Source organism: Trichosurus vulpecula, chromosome 7 (genome assembly GCF_011100635.1).
Source record: "Trichosurus vulpecula isolate mTriVul1 chromosome 7, mTriVul1.pri, whole genome shotgun sequence".
NCBI classification, from domain to species: Eukaryota; Metazoa; Chordata; class Mammalia; order Diprotodontia; family Phalangeridae; genus Trichosurus; species Trichosurus vulpecula.
Genome location: NC_050579.1, coordinates 34,081,525 through 34,104,051, shown reverse-complemented (window position 1 = coordinate 34,104,051; position 22,527 = coordinate 34,081,525). Strand labels below are relative to the sequence as shown.

Sequence of the window (22,527 nt, the reverse complement as noted above, 5' to 3'; positions counted from 1 at the left end):
AACAGTATTCTGGGAAGGGGTCACAGGCTTCACCAGACTTCCAAAGTTGTTTGTGACTCTAAAAAAAGTTGAGTCCCTTCATTAGTTGTTAGTACTCTCTCTTCAAATTGCCTTGTATTTTCTTGTCTGTGTAAACATTGAATTCCCTTGGAAGAGTATAAATTCTTTGAGGGCAGGAACTATTCTTTGTTTTCTCTTTTATTCCCAGGGCCTAGCCCTATAACTTATACATAATAAAGACGTAATGCTAGTTGGATAAAATTTAATTCTCTCCCTCTCTCTCTCTCTCTTCCTCTCTTCCTTTCTTCCTTTCTCTATCTCTCCTTTCCTTCTATGTGCTATCCAGCCTACTACATATAATATCTAACCCCAAGGGGTGTGTGATCAGAGGGTGGGAATTTGTGTTGTATCCCACCCTTCTTAAAGATAGCCAGTTGGGGACCTTGCCCACCTTTATTACCCAACACTACTACTGTCTCCCTTCCCATCCTTGGGGAAACTCCCAACTCCTCCCCCCCCCCATCTGGGACTGGCCTTCTTAGGTCAGCTACTGTCATAGTGCACACAGAATTTCAGGAACCCTCTTCTTCCCCCAGCCCTTTTTCCCAGCCAAGTCATTGGGTGGCTGCAGGCAGGTGCCTAGGGCTTCCTAAACTCCATTCTCCTCCCCCAGGTGAACAGCTGTTTGATCTGAATCACAGACCTCATTGCATTATCTTTTCCCCTCAAACTTACCCATGTAAGTAATCTGTTGGCAAATCTAATCATTTCTACCTCTAAAACATGTCTCTCATCTGTCCCTTTCCCTGCCAATTCAGTGTTCTTGATTCTCCCCTCTGCAGCCAGACAGAACAAGCCTAGCCCTGCTACCACATGAGCTCCCTTCAGATATTTGGAGACAGCCACATTGTTTCTTCCCCCCCCCCCCCCTTACCACCTCGGAGTCTGGCCTGATTCTGGCCAGCTCAGAGCTCGTCTCAGTGCACCATCGTGTAGCGTCCATCTCTCCATCTTCTTTACAGGAATAATATGAAGAACTTGATTAAAATCGTGGTAAATAATATCTGCAGCATATCCCTGTGTTACTGAAAGTCATTTTGTCAGAAAGGGAAATGAGGTTAATTGGGCATGACCTGTTCTTGATGAAGCTGTGCGTAATCACCAAAGAATAAGTACAGTGGAGTCCTTGCTTCCTTTCAGTAACTAGAGTAAGGACTCTGGGCATCAATTGTTCCTATTTTGCCGAGGAGGAAACAGAATCCAAGAGAAGTGCACTTCTCCATGGTCACAAAGCTAAGTAAGGGGGAGGCAGGATTTGAATCCAGATTTCTTGGCTCAGATCTAGTGCTCTGGGTGCTATTTTGTGCTGCCTCTCAGGAATAGCCATCATTTTTTTTCAAGCATATGGAAAGTAGGCTTTCTTTCAGCTCTTTTGAAAATATCCCATAACAATTTCAGAATCGTGTGGGCTCATTCCACACCATGTGTAATAAATTAGTCCCCAGAAATCCTTAGCAGAGATACTGAAAGCAAACTTGAAAATGGAACTAGACCCAAGTGGTCAATTATCAGACTTACTAGAGTGATTTCATAAATCCTAATTGAATTGGGGACCTAGTCATATGACAATGACAATGCCAAAACAATTCACTCGTTAATATCACTAGGAGATGTACCTCACCCAGGGTACATTGTCGTTGCATATTTGGCTAGTAGAAGCTAGGCTGTTAACATGTGAGTAGTTTGACACTTGAAACATGGTTTCCCATGGAAGCAATGTTGTACTTCCCCCGTTAGCCAACCCAAAAACTTTGACCCACAGTGCCTCTGAAATCCTTTACTTGGTTATGAAAAGTGCACGGATCATCATGCCCTCTTGTGTCCTGCAGGCGACTCTGGATCCTTAATAGGTAGGCCAGTAGAGAACATGCTTGGGTAGGTCCTTCCCATGAAGCTGGAGAGACTTTAAGGGGCCCTGTAGTGTACAGATAAGCACCTTTAAATTTTCTCATCTGGCAAATGGGAATCATCCTCTCTGCAGTACTCATCTCCCAGGTTGTTGGGGACATCAAATGGAGTGATGTAGGTGAAGTGCTTAGCAAACTTGGAAGGACCAGTTCTAGGGACCAGCTGTTGTTGAGGACTAGGGCGCAACTGCAGGTTATTCGCCCAAGGAAGCTCATTCCCAGAAGGAGGACCTCAAGAAAGCTCCCAAAGCAAAGACATGGATGCAAACGGGTAAATTATGATCGAATAGAAGGTAGTGACTATCTTTAACAAGACCTTAAACCTTGAAAACATGCTTTTCTTCTGAAATGCAAAATATAGCAGAAAACTGTAGACAACATCTGTAGTAGCAGTGGAAGTTCATGGAGTTGCCACACTTAGAACAATTATTGAGTAAAAGTAGAGTAGAATAATTAATAATTATTTAATTTCCATGGTAAACCAAAATGAATGTGTAGAAATAGAGGTTTACTGAAGTACGCTATCCACCTCTACTATTTGAATGACTTTATAATTTCTTTTAGGTTTATGAAAACACTAATGAATAAAGTAACATTTTTCACTTTTGAAACTTCTTGACCTAGTATTTTGTCATAATATGGAAGAGAGATTTTTTTAAAAAATGTAGTTTAAACATAGAAATAGTCATCCCTAAGTAAAGTATCTGACAAAGGAACATAGCTCCTTATTTCAGTGGTGTTTAATTGATCTTGAGAGAATAATAAACTTGTTGCTTAGTCATAGTTTCTATATAGTTTTATGAAGTGCCTATTGAGTATCCAAATTTCCAGTTGTCCTAATGAGAAATATTTGTCCAAGTCTTTCTAAGGAGAACAACTGAAATTACCAAGACCACCCCTGACCTCATTTTGCTATCCCTAAGGATTAAGCATAAATGCGTAGATTTCCTTTTCTGGGCCAAAGAAATACATTAGTTTCTAATACCATAATCTTAAATAAGTTGAACTTGAATGATACTAAGTTGGCCTTCATGGTCATGTTATGTAATTTTTTAAGATAGGTTAACAAAACCACCTGACAGTGACCACATGTCAGAGCACATGTGATGCTTCATACTTGTAATCCCCCACAAGTATGAGAAGAGAGAGGGATCTTCTGTTGTCCATTCTCCAGGTTATGTTTATTCAGAGTTCACTTTTGATTTCTTTTTTATTATAATGCTGATTTTTCCTTAGTAACTTTATTGCCGTAGTAGAAAGAGATGAGATTGAGGAGAAATGTATGAGAGGTTTTAATTCAGGAAGAACTGAGAGAGGCCTGAAACTTGTAGATTACCCAGAAGCTCATGCTTTTATATCCTCAATACCATTAACGTTTCCAGAAAAGAAATGATTGGTGCTGACTATGGTGAGCACTAAATAGCATCAAAAAAATTTTTAAATAGAGTATAATTTAATAGATAGGAAAAGGCTTGTGGGAGTTATCTCTCAGAATTGGAGTTCACTGTTTGTATACAGTCAGAGACCATCAGCTTTTCAGACCTAAGATAAGGGAGGAAACAAGCATTTCTTAAGCCTTTACTATATGCCCCTATGCTAAATTCTGGGAATACAAATAATGGAAAAGAAAAGATAGGCTCTGCCCTCAAGGAGTTCATGTCCTAATGGGGGAAGACAATACACAAGTAAGGTCAGGAGTGGGAATGAAGGTAATAGACTATGAGTGTGGTATTGGGGGCAGCTAGGTGGCATAGTGGATAGAGTGCCAGACCTAGAATCAGGAAGACATCTCCTTGAGTACAAATCCAGCCTCAGACACTTACTAGCTGTGTGACCCTGGGAAAATCACTTAACTGAGTTTGCCTCAGTTTCCTCATCTGTAAAATGAGCTAGAGAAGGAAATGACAAACCACTGCAGCGCACGCTCGCGCGCGCGCACGCGCACACACACACACACTCACAGAGCCAGCCAGCCAGCCAAGGCCTCTCTACAAAGTGGAGGCCCTAGAAGGAACTCACCAGTGGGAGAAGGGGTCCTCTTGGGGGAGAGAGATTCCAAGGTGAGAAGATCTTAGGGATGATTGGATGTTCCAGGACCAGAAGGCCACAGGTGATGAAGGAAGCAGCCCATATGTAGAAGTAAACTGGTTCCAGGTTCCAGAATCTTTTCTAAATGCTTTCCTGAAGGTCTTACTCAGTGAAAAGAAATTACCATTTTTCAAATATAATAAAAATGTGCAATTCATTTGTACAGAACAGTAGGATTTGTGTTTTTAAATATTTTTATAAATAAAACTAAATCCAGCTTTCCTTTTATTTGCAGCTCAGATCGACTGATTGAAGAAACAATAAGGTAGGAAGATTTTTTACAGTGTTAATATGCAAATCAGAATGAAAATATATATATAAACTCTGTAATTTGATTTCCCAGAACTTGAAATAATTTGATTTAAACTTCTCAGAGAGGGGAGAATATGACTGGCCAAACCCTTAGGTGCTTATGACTTACTAGTCTTATTACTTCCTATGAAAGGGAGAGAGCTTTTCAAATTTCAGGTTTTGGAGAGTACATATCTATTAAAACCTCATTTCTCTTGTGTCATCAGATGAGGTGTTTTGCATAACTGAACTTTGTTCATTTCTGTACTATATTTATATATTTTTAAATATATTGCATATTTTCCTGCCTTATTAAACGAAATATAGTGAACATTATGTAAACTTTTTTGATGATTACGGGACAGCATTATAAGCATTTTAGGTGTTGTGTAGTAATTCTCGTATCTAAATGGGGGCCATTGAAGGGATAATCCTTTCAACCAATTTCCCCAGGCTACTCTCCTTTTCTAGTAATTAGTGAGTCTTCTCTTTTAATTTTTCACTGGCCTTTGGGTGTTGGGTTTTAGTTCTTTCTAAGAAGGGTTGAGGAAGTTTGCTGCATCGTCTGCCTTCTATGAACTGATAGCAAGTGAAGTGAGCAGAACCACGAAAACATACAGACAGCAGTGTAAACAGAAACGACAGTGTGCCGAACCTGAACTGATCTATAATTATAATAATTAATAACCAGATTTGATCCCAGAGGACAGTTTGTGCAGGATGGGAGACTGGCTGTGGTATATAAATAAAGCTGCTGTGAACTTCCTTTTCCTCTCCTTTTTTAATCTTTAGAACAAGGGATGATCACTGCGTAAGGGAGGAGGATATATATTCAGAAATGAAGCAATGCTGTCAATAAAAAAGATTAAAAATTAAAATACAGTACCAATAAACCTAATTTTTAAACGTCTCAGTCTTTCCCATTCATGTTGCAGTGTAAGTACAGCCTTGCTAGAGGAGATCTGTCAGACGCTTCACCATTTCTGCTGCTTACACAGACTTGCAGACCCTGGCACAATAACATCACAGACAGTCCAGGCTGGAGCATGCTTAGAGATTTTTCTTAGGTCTTTAGGTTTTAACTTCATGTTAAATGTGTTTTGTTATCACATTCTAAGAGCCCACCTGTGTCTTGTGCTGTGCTAGGCGCCATCAAGATTAAGTTAAAGGCCAGAGTTTTGGCCCCTGAGACAGTGAGCATCACATTTTCCCTAATGAGAAAATGCTCAGCACTGGGAGGCCTAGAGGTCCTTGGCATTCCTCTTCAGGCAAAGTGGGCTAGCCTCAGGACATTGTATCTGTTGATAATCCAAGAAGTACTCACTGTTAGAGACTGCAGTCATGCTGCCTTGCACTGAGCAGTCTGACCCAAATACTCCAATTCGAGGAAGGCAGGCCAGCAATGCTGCTTCACTTCCCACCCTGCCTGCCCCCTCATCCAGTGATGTAGTGACAAGCATTTGGGGGTGGCATTAATTAGTTAGGGGCAGTGCTCCATCATAAGGAATTTTACCTGGTAGAACCTAATCCAGTCATTAATTAGGATTTCATACATTTTACCTAATTAGAATACATGAAAACCTGGATAAATTTTGCATAGAAGTTAATTATTCTTTGACTGTTGTTTATAATTAAATCATTTGGCTATCCGTTCTCCAGAATTAAAATCAGTCCATCAGTCAATAAACATTTATTAAGTGCTGTTTCGTGCCAGGCATTGTGCTAAACACACAGAAAGAGACAAAACACAGTCCCTGCCCTCCTAGAGCTCACATTGTAATGAGAGCAACGGCAAACAAACATACACATGCAAGCTCTATACAGGATAAATTTGTTTGTCCTTCGTTTTCAAAGGGGACCATGACATCAGGGAAATGATGATGTGACTTGCAGTTGACTTTGATTTGAGTGAGGGAGGGCTGTGCAAGGTCACCAAGCCTCACTTTCTCCTCCAGAGCCGTCTGGGTCATTAAGTGGAGCTTGGGCAGGAACCTATTGTGGCCCACTCTATGACCTTCAGAGTGAACTGGGTTTAAGGTAAGGCACTTGAATTAAGAAGGACTGAAGAAGGCTTCCTGTAGAAGATGGGATTTTAGGCTTAAAGGAAGCCCAGGAGTTCCCTAGGTGAAGTAGAAGAGAAAAAGCATTCCAGGCTTGGGGGAGGTGGGGGGGCAGCCAGAAAACTGCCTGGAGCCAAGAGATGCAGGGTTTTGTTTGTGGGACCACAAGGAAGCCAGCATCACTGAAATCAGTGAGCTGCGAAAGGGAACAAGGCGTGAGACTGGAAAGGTAGGAGGGGGCTAGGTTGTAAAGGGCTTTAATATCCAGCAGGATTTTGTATTGGATCTTGGTGGCAGTAGGGAGCCACTAGAGGTTATTGAGTAGGGGAGTGACATGATCAAACCTGTGAAATCACTTTGGTGGCTGAATAGAGGACGGACTGGAATGGGGAGAGAGTGAGTCAGGCAGACCCAGCAGCAGCTGTTGTGAATAGTGTATGTGAGTAGAACTCATGTTGTGAAGAGGACCTGCTCCAGGGTAGGGGCAGTGTTGGAGGAGGGAAGGGAATGTAGATGAGAGATACTATTAACAGTGACATCGATGGGCTTTGGCAACAGCTTGGACATGGTGTATGAAGAGACAGTGAAGAATGGAGGATGTGAGGTTGTGAGTCTGGAGGATTGGGGGGGATGGTGAGACCCTCTGCAATGATAGGGAAGGTAGGAAGGGGAAAGATGATGAGTCCTACTGTGGATATGATGAGATTATGATGTTTACTACACCACCAGTTCAAGATGTCCAAAAGGCATTTGAAGATGCAAGATTGGAAGTCAACCAAGAGGTTGGGCAGGAAAGGTAGATTTGGAAATCATCAGCATAGAGACTGTAATTCAATCCATGGGAGCTGATGAGATCACCAAGTGAACTAGGATAGAGGGAGAAGAGAAGAGGATCCAGGATGGAACCCAGAGGGACACCTGTGGTTAGAGGGCATGATCTAGAAGAGGCTCCAGCAAAGGAGACTGAGGAGTGGTCTGCTTGGGAGAGGGAAAACCAGGAGAGAAGCGAGGATCGAGGTGACCAAGTGTCCAAGGCTGCAGAGAGGTCAGGGAGAATGAAGACATCTGTCTACCCAAAATTTGGGTATAACTGAGAAAGCCACATAATTGTCGACAATAAGCAGAATTGTTAGCAGGCAGCCAGTATAGACATTGCCAAAGGTCTTATGGTTAAGGAAAGAGTTTAGTGTTACTCCAGAAGTTCCTTATGTGTGTTTTCTTCACAAAGCCCTCCAATACAGTTTGTATGAAATCTTATCTGCCTCTTCAGTAAACTTTAGCCCAGATTCTCATTCTCTCTTGTGCTCGTGAGCTTTCTTTTTCTCTCCCCCCCTCCCTTTTTCTCTTTCCCTCTCTCCCTTTCTTCCTCTCTCCCTTTCTCTCTCTTTGTCTATCTCTCTTTCTTTCTCTTCCCTCTTTCTCCCCCTCCCTCCCTCCTCTCTCTTCTTATAAATAGTGATGAAACACTTTAGTAGAGTAGTCTGGAAAGTTTAGTCAGAGGAGATGCTAGCATCTCTCATCTAGTAGCCATAATTTATTAGAAAGACATGAATTCAAATTCTGACTGCCACTTCTGCTCTCTACCTCAGTTTCTTCATCTGTAAAATGGTGATTACATCAATACTCTTCCCCCCCTCCCCAAGTTGCAATGTAACACGTTTCACCTATGCAGAATTCCCTTTTCAGAGCATTGAGGGGTTGAGCGCCTAAGCTTCACTCTGTGTCCCCGTTTCCTTTTCTCCCTGCCCGATTTTTGAAGTTAAGCTGCCTCAAGCATCTTACTACCAACTCTTCTGGATGGAGGTGGGCAGTGTGAGACATAAAAGGTTGAAGGGAGGGAGAACCTTGGGACTTGACTTTCTTCCCTTCTAGTTCAGCTCTGCGCCACCATCAACTCTCCAAATCTGCCTTTGTCTTTTGCTCGTCTTGGGCCTTGGGTTCCTCACACCATCCACCTTCTCTGTTTTTCCTCATGCTGCTGAATGGAGCTGAAAGAAGTCGCATGAACATGCTTATGTATAACATGCATTTATGTTATGCAACTTAAACAAGGCCTTCCCTCCTTGCAGGAGAGCAGCCCTTTTATTCCTCACAAACTGGGTTCCTATCAGAATCCTATAACATTGTCTTCCACTTTCTCTTCCTTTACCCTGGTCTCTAATGAAATGACCCTTCCCAGTGCCAACAACCCTTCCATGTGTGCCCTTCTGTCCTTTCCCAGCTTCTCCAGCAGATTGCCCCTCACTTATCCCCTCTTCATTGTTTCATTTCTTCCTACGTACTGGTCCCTTCACTACTTCTCCAAAACTTGTTGAAGTCCTCCCCCAGAATTAGAAAACCTTAAGTGGATCCCACTGTATCTACTGCCTGTTATCCTTTATATCCTCTCTTTTCAGCTAAACTCAAAAAAAGCTGTCTACAACCTGTTGCCTCTACTTCTTCACTCATTCCTTAGCCCTTTGCAGGTGGCTTCCAGCTTCACTCATTTGCCCCAGGCAATGGTCTTTCCTGGGTCCGCATCTTTTCTGACCTCTATTGATCGATTTGACACCATTAGCCTCTTTGGGTTTGGTAACAACACTCTCCCCGTTTGTGCCACCCATTTTAATAAATGCTTGTTGACTGGTGGATTGAGCTCTAAGTGATAAGAACACTGGATTGGGAGTCAGAGGGCCTGAGCTCACTCATGCCACCTCTAGGATGGTAGGCAAATGACTTCATCTTTCTGGACCTCAGGTTCTTTATCTGTAAAAGGATTGGGACAGCTTAGGTGTCTAAGGAAGGCTCTGCGGCCTTCCAACTCTTACGATCCTATGAAAATGTGGGAACCCTTGATGTTATGCTTTTCTAATTTTTTTCTAATTAAAAACATTTATTTAGCACAGTTTTAAAAATATTTCTCCTATCAACACGGTAATTGCAATGTGAACCTAGATAAGAGTACATGTATGTATATAATATGTAGAATTTAGCCGACTATCACATGATAATGATTCCTAACAAATAGAGTAAAATCTGAGTTTTTCTTTTGTGTGTTTCTTTATCCTGTTTACTTTAAAAGCGTATGTTGAACTAAAGCTGAATTCCAACATCAGTCAGTTAGAAAGAGTTGCTGTCACTTAACATTGGCCTTGATTATCAGCTCTAACTACAGAATCCTCCCAGGATAAAGCCATAAATGAGAGTTCGCATTATTTAGCTGAAGTTGAAAAGTAAAAACGAATGACAGGGTAGCAAGTAAGAAAGTAGGAATTCTCGTAAGCACATCAATGATTTATTGTTTTTAAAAGCATTGTGCACTATTTGGAGTTTATATTTTGTGTGTGCTTCTCTGACCCTTGAAATAACAATCGCAGTGTGGATTTGACTCAGCTTGACTCCAGATGATGGAATGAGAAGGAAAAAGGCATTGGAATATACTTTATGAACTATTGGAGATCATGCATATTCAACAGGATGACATAATGTAGGATAAAAGTATCTATTCTCTGAGGAATGCAAAGTGCCTTCTGGGAATTTTTTTAAAAAATCTTTACCATATCTACTTGGGAGAGAATGAAGGTGTGCAGATGATAATATCCCCATTTTACAGATAAAGACTTTTAAAAGGAAATTTGATTCCAGGTTTGACATTTAAATTTGTCAGCCAGGTATTGTTTTACAATAGATCATAGCACCTATTTGAAAGGCATCATAAAAAAGTATTCAATTTAAAAGCACGTTTTTAATTGTATCTAATGGTTACATGGAAATACCTAATTGGACAAAAATGTGTCTATATCCTATTGGATTTGAACTCACAAAGGAAGCTATATATTTATAACTCTTTGTCATATCTTTTTTCCTTTGTTTCTGTCTCTCCTAGTAAAGAAAATCTAAACCAGTGTATTTATAGAGTTTTTTGTTGTTTGCTTAGTCGTTTTTCAGTCGTGTCCAACTCTTCACCACGCCATTTGGGGTTTTCTTGGCAAAGATGCTGGAGTAGTCTGCCATTTCCTTCTCCAGCTCATTTGACAGATGAGCAAATTGAAGTAAACAGGATTAAGTGACTTGCCCAGGGTCACACAGCTAGGAAGTATTTGAGGCCAGATTTGAACTCAGGAAGAGGAATCTTCTTTGATTCTCTTCTTGGTACTGTATCCGCTGCACCACCCAGCTGCCCTGTTTATAGAGAATGCTACATTGTATTTGAAATCTGGGGAAGCAGGTCCTTCAGATTTACAGATTCTATCATCTGGTGCCATGGAGATTAATTGTGTCATATGCAGTGATCATAGGTTGTCGCTGCCCACCGTTAATATTACTTAAAAGTACCTGCCTAAGCATGGCATGGTAGGAGGCAGGATAGGCGTGATCTCTGCTCCAGGTTATTATCTGTAGTTCAAGGACCAAATTCAGCCAGCCTGCAAGCCAACAATAATTTTTTACATTCTTAAATACAATAAAACCTGATTTAAAAATGTAAAAAAACTCTTCTTAGCTAGCAGGCTGAATTTGCATACCCATATCTAGAGAAAAGAGAATAGGAGAATGAACTGTTTTGAAGATGGCCACAAAGCAATGTAAACTCCATTACTCAGAGGGTAGACTTTAAAAGAGGTATTGAAGCAATTCTATAGAAGTACTGTTCTCTTAAAGAGAAATCATTCCCTCTTTCTCCCCTCCAGTCGTACTGGCTTAGTCAGGGCTCCTTTGGGAATCAGATAAGAACGCGGAGTTGCCATGACTCATATTTTTGTCAGGAAGTCAGGAGGAGATCTGGACTTTGAAACTAGCCCTGTGCCGTATACACAGAAGCTTGCTACGTAGCCTTTGTGGTTTCAGCTCTGTGGGCAGTCCCTTTACTGGTGCCGATTTGTGCCTTGATAGAAACAGAAAAATGTTTGTGTGGCCCCAGAAATGCATTGCTTGGTTGGCCAGCTCTCTAGTGATAAGCCTCCCTGAACTTAGCTACTCACTGGTCTAGGCTTGAAGCCTTTCCAGCTTGCTGTAGGATAGAGAAGAGCCTGGATTGTCTTGGCCTGGCCTTTCTGAACCCTGGGTGACTTTTCCAATTCATGGGATGGGGAGGGGGAGCTTCAGAATAGGAGGGAGAACAGTGCTTCTTCTAAACTAGGAGATGTTCAGTGGCTTTGCTCGTAGTAAGTGCTCAGTACAAACAGGCAAGTCCCCAACTTCTGAACTGATTGTATCCTTGTAAGTCATACATAAGCCTGTGTATTTGGTAATCTATCTAAAATATAGTCCTGTACTAATGATACTCAACTTTACTACCAGGTGTAACAGTGTTTCTAAGAGAGAATAGTTTTGGAGTTCTATTTTGGGATGCCAGGAACACGTATTTCTCCACCTCTGTGGGTGGAGTAGACGGGATAGCCCCCTCGTCTCCAGCATAATGGGCTTCTGAGAGTCAGGGATTAGGAATTATAGAGCCTGGGACTTGTGCCTCTCAAGCCTTGGTAAAACATTAGGCCGGACTGAGAGGGAAAAACACATCTACGTCAACTCCCCAGGCGCCCCCCTTCTTTCCTTCCTTAGTCCTCCATGGCTTGTTGGCATGCTTACTTGCCTTTCCACTCCTCAGGATCTCAAGGACCACTCCTAAAAAGAGCTGGATCTGAGGCTAAATCTGGTGCCTCAGGCTCGCTGGCTCAGTGATACTGGGAAAGCACTTCACCTTCTTGCACCTCAGTTTCCTCAAAATAAGGTGATTAGTCCAGATGGCTTCTGAGCTGCCTTCCAGTTCTAGGTCTCCTGTGCCCTGTGATTCTAAAACTTCTGCTGGACCTGGACCATTGGCAGTGAGCGGTTCATACGTTCAGTGCAAAGTTATTATTCAGTAGGGTGCACTGCCAAGGGCACTTCCGTCTCTTCATTTGTCCTTCCTCCTTTCCCATCAGCAATGCTACCTCAGACCTGGTCCTGGCTAGGCCCCAAGGCAGTAGGGGCAGAACTGTAATCCTTAGTGGTGGGGGGCTGAAAAGGAAGGCAGTCCTAAACACAGCACCCATTGGCAGTGGAAGCCCCTGAGCCCACTGGGTAGGGCCATATGTGGAAATTCTGTACTTGTAGAACTCTGCAGTTAGGCCTGGTCCCTTATCATCACCTGGGGCAGGGGAGGGAAGAGTTTTCCAAGCATTCCTAAGGGAGGCTGTACCCATGGCTGCTCCAGCACAGTTAACCCTGCTACCAGCCTATGTATCTCCTACTTATCTGCAAGTGTGGAGGACTCGAGAACTCCCTGTATTAAATGTTTCAGCATCCTGGCCCTTTAGCGGCTTATGAACAATACTCCGTACACTTGCTTTTTCATCTGTTGTTTCTAACATTAGTTGTAGGATCATTGTATTCATGTTATATGTTTCCATAGGGGAAATATTATGACTGTTTTCAGTGACTTGGCCTAGTAACTGCTAAAGTGTAGACTTGAACTCAGATTTTCTGACTCCAATCACAGAGCTCTTGGACCATGTTAACATTCATTTTATATTAAGAGTGAGGGCTTAGGTGTTTTTATTCTGAATTTAACAACCCCCCCCCCAAACATTTTTATATCCAAAGAGGAGAGGACATATCCTTATTAAAGAGTTTGCTTTTTCAAAGTATGTAATAAGGTCAGCATGTTACTGCCATGGTTGTCCTGCTTGTCTGTTTCCTTCTCAGCTTTCCTTTTGTTCTCTGCTGGGCATTTACAAGATGCCTCAATGACCCCCCTTTCTTTGGCAGTGATATGACTAGCTTCCCTTCCTCCTCATTAAAAAAAAGAAGAAACTGATTTTAAAAAAAAAAAGGAAATTTTGATAAGTTTGATAGAAGGTAAAATGACTTCAGCGTGTTTACTTTATAATATATAACAATTTCAGTTAATTTGATAGTTTCTCCTTGTTTTATACTGGGAGGTATTATTTTAGTAATACGTATGTATGTTGTGCTTTAAAGTTAGAAAAGCATTTTACATATCTCATTGGAGCCTCACAACAGCCTTATAAGGCACATTACAGGGGTTATTATCACCATTTTGTAGCTGAGGAAACTGAGGCAGAAAGAGTTTAGGTGGCTTGCCCAGGGGCTTATACTACAGGAAGTGTCAGAGGTGAGATTTGAACCCAACTCACTGTGCCACACTGATTCATACTTACAAGCATTTGATTTAACCGACAGTGCTACTTGCCTTAAGCAAATTTATGCACAAACCACCTTCCAAAGGACTCGAAAGGCTGCACGTTGTTTTTCTTGAGCGGTTAGTTCGCCTTGCGTCATATTATTGGCCAGTTGTATTGTGTTGTCATTTCATACCTTCCTTGGAATTCTTCTTTGGACCACTCCCTCCTCAGACAGCAATCTCTTCTCTAATCCATGTCAGTCTCATTTAGTGGCATATTTCATGGCTGCACAGGCACACTGGCAGAAATGTGCATCTCTGCATTTCATATGCTTCCATTGTTCCAACCAAGATCTTTTCACAAATAATCATTAACAAGTTATAACACACTCCCACAGTAAATTTGTGAAATGTTATCCCCATTACAACCTTTACAACATTGTTCCTGTGGAACTAACTACCCCTATATCCATCATGTCTTCATGGAATCATTTCAGAATCTGAAGTAGGGCACACCCATATCCAGAAAGCCCTGACCACCTTGTTTACACAGGTGACATTACAAACTGTCCACCTTCTGTTTGCCCTCCCAGGTGTTAGGTCTCTGCTGAAATGGGTCTGTAGATGTTTCTATTTCACATTCAAGCCCATTAACATTTAAAATCATTGAATTTGTTAGGCCTGTACTATATGAAAGGCACCGCACTATGTGCTGAGAAAATACTAAGGTAAATGGAACCTGTATTGATACCAGAGAAAGCTGTGCCCTGGTAGAATGTCAGGGTTCAGGGTTTGCCTTATTTTCACTTAGGTATAACATTTCTCCCAACACATTGATGCTCAGGTGGCGTTCCTCATATTATTAAAGGGGAATAAAATGTATTGGGCTGCTCAGTAAGAAAAAGAACCTCACCTGCATTTTGAAAAAGCAGAACCAAATGCTCCTCTTTTTGGACTAGACCTGTGATTTTTATTGGCCTAGATAGTTCTCTCTGAGGGAACACCTTCCACCAATGCAGCTGGACACTGCTTTGCAGCCTTAGAGAGTTGCCAGGGGCACAGAGAGGATCATCAGTCTGGAGCCTTGTGGGAAATTTGTAGGCCATGAAATCTAACCCTCTCATTTTAGAGATGAGCAAACTGAGGCATAGGGCCCAGGGTCCCATAGCTATTAAGTGTCTGAATCTGGATTAGAACCCAGATCTTCCCTACTCTCCTACTCTTTACACCATGCCTTGCGGCCTCTCCCGAAATATTTTGAGGCTTTGCAGTCAGTGTCTGACTTAACTGTTATCATGACTGCATTTTCATGTTCGATATTCTTTTTACATAGCAAGATGTGAAAGATCAGTCAGAACAGAATGATCGTTAAGGATCAGCAGAGAAAAGAACAGCAGGAAGGTAGTTTGGGAAGTCAGTTTTTGCCTTCCTCTCAGCCATCTCTTTCCAAGGCAGTACACACTGTGATAATCAGTTTGTGTTCCTTTTACAGCTAATGGAATTGAATGTCCTTAATAGTGATTTAATTTTCTTCTCTCTCCCACGCCCTTTTCAGCATCGCAATGGCAACGAAAGAAAATATGACGTCTCAGAGAGGGATGCTGAAGTCTATACAGAGCAGGATGAACACACTGGCCAGTATCCTTTGGGAAAGTTTGACGTCTGTGTTTTATATGTACTTTCTGGCATGGTCACATCCATCAGTAGCATTGAAGATACTCGGCAGTCACAGTCACACTGTATAAATATAAACTGCACTCCTGCTTTGTGAGAGATTGTGCTCATCTGTCTCATCTCCAAAATATGGATGGCACGAGTGATTGAGCATTGTGCTGTAGGATAAATGGGCTTAGGGGAAAGAAAGTAGGATAGATTGGAAATGATTCACTAGCTTGCATTGATTTTGCATTTTGAAAGCTTCAGAATAGTAAAGATGCTCAGATCTGCCACACTTACCCAAATTGCGTGCTGCTCGCTTCTTTGTCCCTTACAAAACAAATCACTGGCAGGGAATTAAGAGAAAGGCAGCTGTGCATGTGGGTTTGTTCGTGGTTAGCGAGGAAACCTCTTCTGCCTTTGTTAGAAGTCCACCTTGGTGGTCTTCGATTCCACTGCTGATTGGTTGTGACTCTTAACTTTTTTATTCCTTGTTTTTCTAGTCTTAGAATGAAGTACATCCAGAGATTGGAAAATAAGGCATTAAATGAGTGCAGATTAATAAGCCTTTTTCTCCCCAGTATCAGAGTTACCCTCCTGAGTAACGTAGAAAGTTAGGCTGTCTGAGAAGATCATTAACTCTTGCTGACCACTAAGGCACTCATTACACTACTTTGAGAAAAAAGCACACTGTTTTCTAGACTTGTGGATCCCATTATCTCGCCTAATTCATACTACTTTAAACTTAACATCATGTTTAATTTGTTATTTAAAAGTCAGAGTTAAAAGCAAAACAATATTCTGAAGTCTGTCTATTCAGAAATATTGTATTTATTAAATTGCATTTATTGAATGCCTTCTCTATGTCTGGCAATGTAGAAAGCACTCTTAGCATTTGGGTAGACACAAGGATAAATAAGACCTTCTCCTTCTGCCCTCATATAGTTTTTTTAGTCTAGGAAGACAAAACAGAAAGGGGGTGGAGGGTGATCAGAGAGAGGGACATGCCCGGCTGCCTCCTGCTCTCTGCCCCGCTAGGCTGGGCTGCCTTGTGGTCAGCAGCACAAAAGACACCCTGGAGTATCTTTCTCCCGGCTCCATCAGTCAGAGGGAGGAGTGGAAGCGCTGCCCAGGGCATGTAGAACATGTATCTACAGTGCTTGTTCGTCAGGGTTGGGGTGATCTCTGCCCTTCGAGCTTTTCTTTGCTTTACCTGTGTTTGTGACCATCTGCTGATCTTCTGTACAAGTCAGTGTGACTTCTGGCTTTTCCCAAAGAGGCCTCCATTGTCATGTGACCTTAACAGTGCCTTCCCACAGATCGTTTTCCTGCGGTAAACAGCTTAATCCAGAGGATCAACCTGCGCAAACGTCGAGACTCCCTCATCCTGGGTGGTGTTGTTGGCGTCTGCACCATCCTATTGCTACTGTATGCTTTCCACTAATGGACATTCTCTAGAGACTCTTGACAACCACCACTTCCTTGAGTTGATTCCAATTACAGAGCAATGGGAAGGAGACATGGACAGACCTGGGGAGTTATTGGCCATCATCATGTCACTTGGGGCCTGTGAGAGGCTATGGTGCTGGTCCAGGTTGGGGCTGAAGCTGCAATGTTTGTGTCCTCTTTTCACCAAAATTTATCTCCCCCTTTTTGTTTCAAAACCAAACCAAACTAAGAAAAGTTTTCAATCCTTTGTGTCGCTATGAGGTAAGTAAACATATTAAGGGGAAAAAGTGGCTCTATGATGGAAACTGGCGATTGTTCACTAAAAGAAAAGTATGTCTGAAGCTTGAGTGTCTTCAGTGGGCCAATGTCCCTTGAAGTCCCATTCCAGGCTCTTTTTGGCCTGTGACCAGTGTATTGCAGCTTTAAGCCATCAGGGTTGGTTTATGAATGAATGCAGCTTTTTTTTTTCTTTCTTCCTTTTTTTAATTTGTGGTAAACCGTCACAGGTCATTCTGTGTCATCTGTGCTGTAGATTTCTACTCTGTCTTCAGTTTTGGGGGGTTTTATATTCAGAGGTAACTCAGTTTGCACAGAAACTAACCCACCTATTTTTGTTGAGCATATATCTAGTTTGGGGGACTTTTGGGAAACAGCCTCACTTTGGCATAAGGAAGACTGAGACTGTTGCCCTAATTGAAATGCAGTAGAATATTTGTTCTAACCATGGGCAAACTGCATCGATAGAAGGATTCTTGGTCTGTATGCTTTGGTGGGCTGGTGGTCATCTAAAAATCTTTGAAAAAAAGACACAATGGCTTTTTAAAAGGTTGTTCATTGTTTTGACTTTGGTTTCTTCTTTTTAAGATTGAATTAATGTTTTCTGCTTTGAAAGTAGAATGCAATGTAAACTCTACTATGAAATGAGAAACTTAGGTTACCTCAGCCAGCTTTCAAAACTCCCCCAAACTGTTACATGGCCCAAGCCCTCCTGAGTCAGAACTGACATATGTTTGTCATTGAGGAAGGGTATGGTCCAGTTTGCAGTCAGGCATGCTCCACCTTGGGTAACTGTGTCATGGGTAAACAAAAACAAAGAGCCCCCATACCATCCTGTGCTGCATTATCTATCCCGTCTTCTTGCTCCCGCTGTGGGAGGAAACCAGGTCACCCTGTGTCTTTCTGAATGTAGAAGATCTCATCTGGTCAAGGTTTCTGAACCTTCAGAATGTTATTTGGCTGTTCAGCATACATAGTGCAGAATCTTCTTTTCAACTGCTCCTGTCTTCTGTCAGTCACTGAGAAATTATAAACTCTCCACTGGAGTTCTCTTAAAGTTCAGTCGCTCGATCAGTCCTCCTGGCAGTTAATTCCCCATCTTGGTAATGATTGTGATCATAGGCAATGTGGAGACTTGCCCAATATCTCTGTTCCTTTCCTGGAAAAAAAGGCTGCTTTAGACCTCTGGAGGTGCTGATTCATGCTCTGGGCTCCACCAGAAGGACTAAAAGAGCTTTGGACGTAGTGACAAAGCCACGTTATGTTCCTGTGACCTGGATTGACACACTGGCATGATAGGATCCAGAGACCACAGAGATTGTTCTTTTTGGTGTCAAAGTTCTGTTGCCTTCTGGATTGGAAAGACGTGTGATAAGAATATTTTTAAATTACTGGGTTTATTTTTCTATGTATGGGTTGATCACTTCCTTGATTGGGGATGCTCTTGATTTGAAAGAAAATTAGTTTTCCCTGCATGAAGCTTGAAGGATCAGGGAAGTAAATTCGTTAATTAAATTCTCTCTGTTGGGAGATCAGAGCTCCCCTGACTCTTATTGTCTTTGATTTTTTTCAAAGGGCCTCACTTGGTGGGTGTGTCCCAGCTAGAGTTTATAGAACTTTTGGTTACTCTACAGTTGGCATTTATAAAATCTGCAGTATCATAAAATAAAGTTATTTATTTAATTATATAACCAGTCTTTTTACTGGTCTGATTATTTGGTGCATTCATTAAATCTAATTGTATGAGAATCAAACTATTATAGAAGAATAATCTTGCTTACTACAACAAAATAAATAATCAGTTCTGTTGACTGGTTAAGTCAGGGTCATGCATATGTGAAGGAGTAGAATTTCTGGCAGGTATCCTTTGTTTCTTTAGTGGCTATTGCTAATGAATTTACTTTATAACCTTCCCCCCCACCTTGCCACCCCAGAGCCCATATGATCCATTTTTAATGTTGTCTCTCTCACTTAACACTGTGTACCAGTGGCCAAGACATACTCATTATATTTCTGCAGTGGCTTTGTTTAATATATTCCTACATTCTCCAAAAAGACCCCCTGCAAAAAACCACCAACAACCCCTATAGTGTCATAGAATATGAGGTTTGAAAGGGACCCTGGTGCTCATCTAAGCCAGAGAAGCTCACTTATTTGCTTGAGATCACCCAACTTGTCAATGGCAGGACTGGCTCCAGAGCCCAGGGCCCTCGACTCCTCCTTGTCTGATGTGCTTTCTCCCATTTCCTATCAGAGCAAGAAAGGGAGGAGTGCTGTTGAGCTCTGACTTTACACTAATCCCTGCAGCCTGTACCCTTGTCTTCAAATTCATGTCTTTTGCCTGGTGGTGTATTCTTGTTGAGAAGAGAGGGGCCAATTCTGAAATCCTACTTCTTTGCTCAAAAGATCTCATCACTAAAAAAAATAGGACTGCTTGATGCTTTGGGGAAGAAACATTCAGTGCCATGAATTATGAACTTTTCTCTTTTCTGTCTTATTAACAACCAGACACTCAGAACATTCTAATTCACTGTCAAGATTAGAAAGCATGGCAGCAAAAATGGTGGCAGGGCCAGGAAATTCCAAAAGATACATTTTTTTCCTTTGGGTTTATTGATATCTTAGTAAAATGTTTAATTAAAAACTACTTGGTTCTTTCCTAATTCAAGCCATCAGCTCCAGGTGCTTTTGGTCTTTTGTCCTGGTAATTTTCCACTCATATATGAATGAGGTGAGGTGCTCCCTATAAAATACATTATATTACTTACATAGGATAAGAGTTTGGAAATTTAGAGTAGAAAGAGATCCCAGAGCTAATTTAGTCTGACTCTTTTATAGAGAAAGAAGATGCTGGGGGTCAGGGAGACGCAGTGATTGCGCAGGGTCGCACAGGCAGAAAGGGGTAGGGCTTGAATCCAAACCCACCTCCCATGCCAGTCCTCTCCACTCCCCTACTTGACCATCATGTGTTTGCATTGTCAGAAAAGGGCTTTTCTGCCCCCTGTTCTTCCCTCCTTTCTGCCTGTTCACTTGTAGGCTTGGTTGTAAGAAAAACCTTCCCAGTAAGGAAAGTTGATCCATGATCCATGGCACTTAGAGCTGTGGTTATGGAGGAGAAACCCTGAAATTGGAGACAGAGCATGGCAAGAAATTCCCAGCAAGGTCACTTGCTTCTCTGTGTAGGATAAGATACATTCACCACTTTCTCTTTAGTATTGGATACTACTAAATGCATCTTACTGAAAGATTGTGCTTATGGCAGTATGAATCAAATACCTGTTTCTGATATGACAAGGAAGAGGCTTAATCTTGTTATATTTTCAAACTCTGCAACATATGGAAATTGAAGGACCTCAAACTTATACATGCTGATCATTAACGTCTCTACTTCTCTTTAGCTAGATTTGTTTTTATGACAACTGGCAATGGAAAGGAATAGAATGTCCATCCTAGACTGGGCTTATTTATTTGTTATACTTCAAGTTAGATTATTAACAAGTAATTAGAGTCCACCAAATAATTGATGACCACCAAGAATTCCCACTTAACCTTGCCCCAAGAACATTGACACTTGGGTTAGTCTGGCTAGACCTGAAGTAACATCGACTTCTGTGACAAGTGTAACTGATGGATGGGTAACTCCTCAGAGAACTCCAGGAATTGTGTTCCATCCTTTGGGGCAGGAGTCATTTTGCCTTTTTGAACTCATTGGAAAGATGCACAACTTTGTTCGTAGGCCAATCCTGTTGAGTGTACCACCAAACTTAAATCTTTCTGGAAGGTGAAACTAAAGGAAGGGCCAGACAATGTACCAAGACTGTTCGTGGAATAAGAAATTAAGACAAAGCTGAGCCATATTTGGGGGTCTTTGGTGACTTTCTCTGTACCCTAGATCTATCTCACCCAGGTACTAGGGCCTTTGCATTTGCTTTCATTCTTTCAGCTTTTAAAAGGGGAGAGAAAGAATCAGTTACCATCATACATCACCAGGATGAAAGATGTTTCCTCATGAAAAATGCCAATACAAAACTCTTGTCTATTCTTTTCCAGTTGCACTTTCTATTTTTTTTCTTTTAAAATAGCTTATTGGAACCTATTTTATTGTATTTGTAATTAATTCTCATCTAATGTGCATTTTCTGTCTGTATAGAAAAAGCTTTGTTATGTAATTTAATAATAAACTAGAATTCTAAATGGTTGTACTGTGAGTTTTTAATTTTAGGGTCCTGGAACATCAACCCACGAAGAAATTTGGCAAAGGCCATTACATAATTGATGATGAGCATTTCTCAAAAGGTCCCAAACCTTGAATGAAAGATTACCAACAGGATTATGACTGCCAGTAGTAATGACTGATATTCACATAACACTTGAAGGTTTACAAACATTACTTCACTTGAACCTCACAATGACCCTCTCAGGGAAGTCCCACAATGATTTTATAAACCCCTTCTACAGATGAGGAAAGGAAGGCCCAGGCAGATTAAGCAACTTCCAAGGGTTATACATCTTTTAGGTGGCTGAATCAGAATTCAAACTGGGATCCCCACTCTGGCCTGGGATTCCTTGATTCTCAAGAGCAACCTCCTATCCACTACTTCTCTCTGCCTCCAAAAAGATAGCCACACATAGTCAGACTCTTCATTAACCTTCCATTCATGTTTTGATGCTGGAAGTAAAGGAAAACTTCCTGTCACCTTGTAAACTCATGAGTGTTGGGGCCTGTTGCGGGCCAAGTTAGAGCTGAGCCCTGTCCTCCTAGGACCTCCAGGCCCAGGGGCCTGCTGAGATAGACTCAGGGCTTTGGGATGTGGGTGGAGCCAGGAGGAGGGGTCTCCCCTTTGTTGCCTCCCTGGCAATTCCAGGTCTTTGCCCAGACCTGCTTGACCACATGGAACTTCCGGCTCTCTGGGCTTGCCAGAGCACATGGAGTTTCCGGTTCTTTGCCTGGACTGCCTGCCTGCAGCAGGAAGAGAAGGGGAGGAGAGTAGGCGGAGTTGGGGTGATCCTAGTATCCAGGTGTATTGATTTTTACCTGTCCTTCACCCACATAACCAAAGAATGTGCCTGCCTCACTAAAGATATACAGGTGCTGCTTGCTGAAATAAAATTCAGAGTCATTCACCATCTTTCGGCTCCCGCCCCATTCATTGTCCACGAGATCAGGTCCTTTGCTAGGCAAGGGCCTGGGGCTTGGGGGGAACCCCGAGTATAGTTGCGAGGCTTCGGGAGCCTGTAACAGGGGCCCTTAAATGTTAGGATTTGGCAAGGATATGGTCATCTGCCTCTCACGAAGACTGCTAGAAGTCCTCAAGATCTCACTGAGATCCCACTTCCTTTTCAAAGTCCACCTGTGTTCAAAAGTGCCTGATTTCCTGTGTTTTCAACTGACTTTCCCTGCCCATTCTCTCTACTTGGAGCTTTTATCTGTTCATCTTGCTATAAAATGCTCTCTCTCCCCCAGCTAGCCAACTTCACCTGTGCTTCAATCACCTCCTCAAGGAACATGTCTGGATGGGTTATAGAAAAGTAGTGGTTCCTTCGGGCCTTCAGCTTCCAAGGTGCCCTCTTCCATCCCGTCTTGCTAAGCAGACTTGAATTTGGACTTTAATGTCTTAGTTGTTTTAAACATCTATTT

General features: G+C 42.0%; 1 protein-coding gene across 4 annotated transcripts in view; it reads left to right on the top strand.

Annotated features, from left to right (window-relative positions):
• Positions 1-21,087, top strand: part of GOSR1 (golgi SNAP receptor complex member 1) — an 81,933-nt gene extending 60,846 nt beyond the window's left edge. For 2 of the 4 annotated variants that reach the window (XM_036766979.1, XM_036766980.1), the window contains exons 7-9: positions 4,291-4,320; positions 15,064-15,146; positions 16,471-21,087. In XM_036766979.1, coding sequence (XP_036622874.1) covers positions 4,291-4,320; positions 15,064-15,146; positions 16,471-16,622 — 265 coding nt within the window. In that variant the 3' untranslated portion in view covers positions 16,623-21,087. The remainder of the gene's footprint in view (positions 1-4,290; positions 4,321-15,063; positions 15,147-16,470) is intronic. The other 2 variants (XM_036766981.1, XM_036766982.1) reach the window with 1 other exon arrangement.
• The last annotated feature ends 1,440 nt before the right edge of the window (positions 21,088-22,527 follow it).